This window comes from Antechinus flavipes, chromosome 3, assembly GCF_016432865.1.
Source record: "Antechinus flavipes isolate AdamAnt ecotype Samford, QLD, Australia chromosome 3, AdamAnt_v2, whole genome shotgun sequence".
Lineage (NCBI taxonomy): Eukaryota > Metazoa > Chordata > Mammalia > Dasyuromorphia > Dasyuridae > Antechinus > Antechinus flavipes.
The window spans coordinates 479483670-479490655 of NC_067400.1; the positions used below are offsets into that span (position 1 = coordinate 479483670).

Genomic DNA, 6986 nt, shown 5'->3' on the forward strand with positions numbered 1-6986 from the left:
CATTCTGAGTTTAGTGTGCCAAACAGCATGAGATGGTAGTGAAAACTACTAGATGGTAGTCTGATAAACTATTTTTCAGTTTCCCAGGGTTCTTATCAAATAAGAAATTTTTTGACAAGTAATTTATGCTCTCAAGCTTATCAAACACTGGACTGTTAAGTTCATTTGTTTCTGGCTCATCTGTTCCATGATCAACTTTTTCTATTTTTTAAACTTGTATCAAAATTTTTGAGTTTTGTAATATTATTCAAACATGTATAAGCTGTTTCCTTTTTTTCATTATATACTTGAAATTCTAGCCCTTTTGTTATTCCAAATTAATTTTGTTACCATTTTGAACATTTCTAGAAAGTATTCCCTTTGTAGTTTAATTGGGATAACACCAAGTTAATTTAGGTAGAATTATTTTTATTATATAGGTATGACATTCAAGAAGAATAAATATCTCTCCAACTATTTAATTCATTATTTCTTTAAAGCACATTTTGTTATTGTACCTGTAGAAATCTTGAGAGTAATTCAGATCAACTCAACAAGTATTTATTAATCCTTCAACAAGAGTTAGGGCATTTTTAGGGGGTCCAAACCTAGAATTTCACAAGGGTTGGAAACTTTTGGTGTAAAAATGTCCTCTTCTTACAGAGATCACCAACTGTCTATAAACTTATTTCACTCAAATCCCTTTAATGTAAAGAATAATCTGGAATAATGGTAGGGCATAAAAGGAGGAAACAGGTAAAGAATCAAGGCAAAAATGGGAAGGAGCTAAAATGATAGGTGTAATGAAAAGTAGATTAAATGCTGTGAAACTTTCAATTCCATATTCAAAGACTGCACATCCTAAAAGTGAAATTCTTTTCTCTCTAAGCCAGAGGCTCCTCATCTTTTTAAATATAAGGGATGGTTTTTATGTTTAAAAAAATGTCTAGTACTTTTTTATTAGAGGTAAATAAAGATTTTTTAAATGACAAAGTCCTTATAATAAACTGCATCTCTCCAGTTGGAAGTCACTAATCACTGTAGAATTTGCTGGTACTGTATCAAAATTACCTAGGACACCTAGATAACTTTGATACAGTACCAGCAAATTAAGGATGGATGATCAAATTGGCTGTAATCCTAGGTACTGAATATAGGTTCTAGACATTTCTCTCTACATATCCCACTTCTCCATCCCTCTCCTTACAACTCTGTCCCTTTCCTTTTTCCACTCAAAATGATTTTTCTATTCAGGTCTTTAATTTCTTTATATAATATCTATGTGATTTCTTCCCATGAGATCGTGAGCTCTTTGAGAGCTTCTGTCCCCCTTTTCTAATGTATCCCCAGTGCTTAATAGATGCTTATTGATTTATAATTCCAAGGTCCTGGCATACATCCCCCTCCAAAAAAAAATGTTGTATAGGATTCTTATTTAAAGAGCTTTATGAAGATGGATTGGAGAAGGCAGGGGAAAATAGGAGGGTTACATGTAAGGAGGAGTTGGTATCAATTACATTTTCTCCAACTGAGTCAGAATTTATTAGTTTATCTGGAGGACTTTAGAGTATTCTGTCTGATGGAGCAGATCAATAGCTCTCTTCTTGGGCAGAGATAGTTACACAAATGTCTTCATATACGAGGAGAGGAACATACAGATATGTGATAGGCTTCATGTAAAATTGTGGAGGCAAGACTCCCTTTCGGGCAGAAACCAAAATAACATTCATTCTGCCTAAGAAATACCCTAAGGGGTTAACATTAGCAGCAACTTGAATTTCCCATGGCCAGAGCTGAATTCTTGGGAAGGGAAACCCTGAGTACTGGAGAAGCCAGCTATACAGACTATCTCAGAGACAGAATAAAAACGTTGTTGATGTTACGAATCTTTATGATACCTGCCTGGCTCTTCACCAGGGCTTTCGGGAGACTCTCAGTGTCCCCTCTAGCTCCAAGTCCAGTCTTGCTCTGACATCCCGGGCTCCGTGTTGAGAAGATGGGATATACATCTCAGCTAAATTTTTGCAGATCTGGAAAAAAATTGAGCAGAGTCATGGGACTCAGTTTCCTTGCAAATAAGGTGCCCTTCTCCAAACTGGTCACTGCCATTTTCTTTCACTATTCCCAATATCACATTCCTCCCCTTCCCTTCTGTACCTTTTCTCTCATGCAGACCAGTGTCCTTCACCCTTGAAGTCCCTCCCTGGCCCCTTCCCAAAGGGGTCTCCATCCCTATCTAAAAGAAACCAAAGTAACTTTCAGGTGTATTCAAGGTCTTTTTCATCCCACCTCCCCCACTGCCACGCTGCTTACAACGCCAGACTGTCTTCTTGACCTTTCCAAATCCGTTGTCAAGGCCATTGCCATCCACGTAGAACATGAATCGGAGCTCAGGGGGGTAATCGCTTCGAGCCAGGCCAGCCAGCAGGGGTATGGTGTGGCCCTCAGACCCCGGGGCCTCACTTAGTGCTTGTAACATTTGATACTTGCACCAGGGGTCCTGAAGGAAATGGGGGGTGATAAACAGTACACAGCAGTGGCTGTTGCCCATCGCCTGGCACAGTTCTGACACAATGGCACCACCTGGGGCCGCGTCCCGAAGATGCAGGAAGCATCGCAGTCCATTGGGCTCATCCTCCAGATAAGAGACCAGCTCCTGGACAGGCATCAGGTCTTGCTCACTATGGCACACACACACATCGTACGTTTTGCTCCAACGAGAGTCACTGCTCCTGCTCTCTGTGTCTGCCGGGCTTGGGGTGGGAACCCAGGGAGATTCCTGAGTCTCAGGTAGAGAACTGCTTTGGGAAGGTGGCTCTGGCACATCCTTGGTGTTGGTGTCCGGCCGCACGTGGCGTTTTTTGGGCTTATGGAGGATCTGTCGGAACCAGCCTGAGAGAGTGAAAGAGCAGAGTAACAGAGAATGGGGATAATCTTGACAGAAAGAGAGGGAGAACTTGCATTGAAAAGACAAAACAAAGGGAAGGGGACAGCTGTCGTAGATATGGTCCCAGTAAAGCCTGGGTCTTCACAGAGAAAGGAAGAAACAGGAATGAGAGAAGGCAGCAGCAAGGCTTCTGAGGTTTAGATAGACAAAGCCCACAAGGATTTTTATTTTTCCCAGAAAACTTTCTAGGGCCAGAAGGATTTGGAAGTGTTGAAATCTGGTGCTTCCCTAAGTTGAATTCTGCTGGGCAAGCATCAAAATGGGAGCGGACAGATCTCTGCGCCTGAAGCATGCAACTCAGGGACTTGTAGATCATGAAGACCTTTTAGAACCAGGAAAAATCCAGAGAAAAAACTGGTTGGACAATACCTGAGCAACCTTTTTTCCCCATAGGAGGTGTAAAGACTTTATTACAAACTTTAAACTTAGAGGAGGTAGTTATAAGGCTAGAGATCATTTAATCCAAACTCCTTATTTTACAAATGGGGAAACAAGGCCAAAAAAGCACAAAGTCAAAAATAGAATGTAAATCGTTCCGATTTCTTTAGGCCAAGCTGGGTTATTGGCCTCTCACTTCCTAGTTTGCCTGGGATTTCTGCCCAGGGGCCTTCCCCCACAAGATATAAGAACTATATTTAAACAATAAGTAAATTAGCCTATATTCAGCTCTTACCTTGATAGAGGAGCTGAATCCTAAAGCAGTCTAGTTCTACTCACCAGCCATCCTATGCAGGCCTCCTGACAAGGAAATGGAGGTAAGATGGATGCCCCTTGACTTGGGCCTGTAACTGATCTGGGGGAGGCAGACCACTGGTGAGAGAAGGGAAGCCTCAGTCCAGATCAAGAGTCATGGAAGAATCATCCTGTGAAGGATAGTCACAGATACTATCATGCTAAATTAGGACAGTCCTTGGCTTCAGAGGGTGAGCAGACTCCTAAATATCCCCTTTCTGTCCTAATGGTCCATATGGATTCTGTCTCTTGATTTTCCCCTGGGACTCACCCACAGTTAGCAGATTCCTTTTTCACTAAGACTTGATCACAGCACTAAAATCTGTGATTTTCCAAGATCCAGGGACAAACAAACTCAACATGCCCTTGTTGGTCATGATGGTCACTTGTCCTAGAACCAGTGTGGTGAGCAAACCTGGACTGTTTAAGTCTACTAAGCATGGATGCAGAAATAGAACTAGGTGACAGAATTAGAAAAAATAATAACAAACGTTCATCTGGAAGAACAAAAGGTCAAGAATTTCAAGGGAATTAATGAGAAAAAATACAAATGCAAGTGGCCTAGCTTTACTAGACCTAAAACTATATTATAAAGCAACAGTCATCAAAACCATTTGGTATTGGCTAAGAATTAGAATAGTTGATCAGTGGAATAGGTTAGGCTCACAAGACACAATAATCAATGACTGTAGTAATGTAGTGTTTGATAAACCCAAAGACCCCAGCTTCTGGGATAATAATTCACTATTTGACAAAAATTTCTGGGAAAATTGGCAGAAACTAGGCATTAGTCCAAAACTATACCTAACATCCTATACTAAGATAAGATCAAAATGGATTCATGATTTAGACATAAAGAGTATTAGAGACATAAGCATATTAGAAGAACAAAAGATGGTCCACCTCTCAGATCTGTGGAGAAGGAAGTAATTTGTGGCCAAAGAAGAACTAGAGTATGTTATGAAATGAAAAATGGATAATTTTGATTATATTAAATTTAAAAGATTTTGTACAAACAAAACCAATGCCGACAAGATTACAAGGGAAGCAGAAAACTGGGAAAAATTTTACATCCAAGGGTTCTCATAAAGGCCTCATTTCTAAAATATATAGAGAATTGACTCAAATTTATACGAATACAAGACATTCTCCAATTGATAAATGATCAAAGGATATGAATAGACAATTTTCAGGCAAAGAATAAAATCATTTTTAGTCATATGAAAAAAATATTCTAAGTCACTATTGATCAGAGATAAGAAAATTAAGACAACTTTGAGATACCACTACATATTTCTCAAGCTGGCTAAGAAGACAGGAAAAGATGATAAATGTTAGAGGGGATGTGGGAAAACTGGGACACTAATATATTATTGGTAGAGCTGTGAATTGATCCAACCATTTTGGAGAGCAATTAGGAACTATGCCCAAAAGCTATGCTTTCAAATTGTGAAATTTAATCCAGCAGTGGTCTGCTCTTGTCTCCAAAAAGCTTTCATTCTTTTGGGTGAGACAATATATATATATATATATATATATATGCATACGAAATAAATACTATGCATTTTCAGAGGCAGTAGTAGTTAGGGGAGATGAGCAGGAAAGATCTCATGTAGAAGGTGATACTCTGAAAGGAATTTAAGGATTCTAAAGAGGAAGTTCCTATATCTCTCCCTTTCTCTGTCTCTCTCTTTCTGAATATAGATATATCTACATATAAAGCTTGAAAGATTCATTTCAACAAATATTTATTAAATACTTAATAAGTATAAAATACTGGGTTTGATGCTCTCAAGGAGCTTATATATACCACTGATAGGACATAACATGTCCAAGCTAGTAAGTACAAAATAACAACATAATACAAAGTCATTTCAAGAGGCAGAGGACAGATAGGGGCTTCTTACCTTCAGCCATGTGCCTTTTTCTGTGTGGACGGGCACATGAGGAGAGACAGGTAGAGTGCCTAAAGGGGAGACAAGTGAGACAGATATACAGTGACACACCAGAAAAAACAATCTGGCTGCTAGAGCTTTTTTTTTTTTTTTTTTTTTTTTTTTAACCATGATAATGACATCTTTCTCAAGACGGAAATCAGATTGCTTTATTTTTTTTTTTTTTTAAAAGGTGCCAGAGAGTAGTTGAAAGGAGAGGGGAAGAGGAAGAAGGTGGAATGGAGGAAAGAATCCTGCCAGAAGTGGGACAGAACATCAAAGCAGAGAGGGGCAGAAAGGGTCTTTTCTGGACAAAAACATAGCTGGAGTTCAAGGCTTCTTCCCCATTTCTCATTCAGGGCTACTGTCCGGTATCGGTTAGGGAACGCCTCCAGTCCCGTTCTGCCTTAACCTGGCGACTTTGAAAAGTTGTCTTTCTAAGTATCTTTCCCCGCTTGTCCATCTTAGAAATCAGGAGACTGTTTAGCTGCAACCCCCTAAGTCATTCCCTAGGAGATAGTAGGGTATCCCCTCCCTCTCCGCCCCCTTTCTCCCACTTCTCTTCCCTCAACCCAAGGACTCACCAAGGAGGGGAAGAGGCAGGAGGGCACCCACCTAGACTCAGTCAAAGTTGTAGTTTCGCTGGCTCCGCCCTTGGCTCAGAAAGGAAGTGAGTGGTCAGAGGAGGGTGGTTTCAGGCAGACGTAGCTTCAGACGGAAGTTAAGAAGCCCTTGGACTTGAGTCCTTCCCTGAAAGAATTAAACCTTCATTATCTCTCGCTCTCTGTCTCTGTGTCTATGTCTCTGTCTGTCTCTCAAAATTTCTAACTGAAATTCAGAACTTCCTTCAGTTATTTATTTTACTATTCTTTAAAAAACATTTTGGAGTCTCAAATTCCCTTCCTCCTTTCCTTTCTCCTTCCCCTCCCTCTCAGAAATGGTAAGCAATCAGGTACAGGTTATACATGTGCAATTATGTAAAACATTTTCATATTAGTCATTTTGTACAAGAAGAATCGAAAGAAAAATGAATTTTTAAAATTAAATAAAGTGAAAAATAATATGCTTTAGTCTGTTTTAAATTAATATCAGTTCTTTCTCTGGAGACTGATAGTATTCATCTTGAGCATTCTTTGGGATTGTCTTGGATCCTTGTATTGTTGATAATAGCTAAGTCATTCACAATTCTTCATGGAACAATATTGTTGTTATTATGTGCAATGTTCTCCTGTTTGGTTTTTTTTAATTTCACTTTGCATCAGCTCTTTTCAGGCTTTTCTGAAATCAGCTTGCTCATCATTTCTTATAGTACAAAAATATTCCATTAGAATCATATACGGCTTGTTTAGCCAATCCCCTGTTGATGGACATCCCTTTCATTTCTAGTTCTTAGT

General features: G+C 39.4%; 1 protein-coding gene across 9 annotated transcripts; it reads right to left on the reverse strand.

The window, feature by feature from the left end:
• Positions 1–1407: 1407 nt before the first annotated feature.
• Positions 1408–6286, reverse strand: TIRAP (TIR domain containing adaptor protein). 9 transcript variants are annotated; one of them, XM_051986715.1, is made up of 6 exons: positions 6177–6286; positions 5566–5624; positions 3644–3736; positions 2293–2871; positions 2137–2215; positions 1408–2009 (listed from the first exon to the last, which is right to left on the reverse strand). In XM_051986715.1, exons 2-5 carry the CDS (start codon positions 5573–5575, stop codon positions 2145–2147), a joined length of 753 nt encoding a protein of 250 aa, XP_051842675.1. In that variant the 5' UTR covers positions 5576–5624; positions 6177–6286; the 3' UTR covers positions 1408–2009; positions 2137–2144. The 9 variants fall into 9 exon arrangements, with proteins under 9 accessions (XP_051842675.1, XP_051842676.1, XP_051842674.1 ...); XM_051986716.1 differs by lacking the exon at positions 2137–2215; XM_051986714.1 differs by having other exon boundaries at positions 1408–2215.
• Positions 6287–6986: the final 700 nt, after the last annotated feature.

Bases quoted from the DNA above. Each gene is read 5' to 3' on its own strand.
- TIRAP (XM_051986715.1), bottom strand. The intron at 2,872-3,643 runs GTGAGTAGAACT...TCACTCTCTCAG, and splicing joins AGGCCTGCATAGGATGGCTG to GCTGGTTCCGACAGATCCTC. The intron at 2,216-2,292 runs GTAAGCAGCGTG...GGTTTCTTTTAG, and splicing joins CAAGAAGACAGTCTGGCGTT to ATAGGGATGGAGACCCCTTT.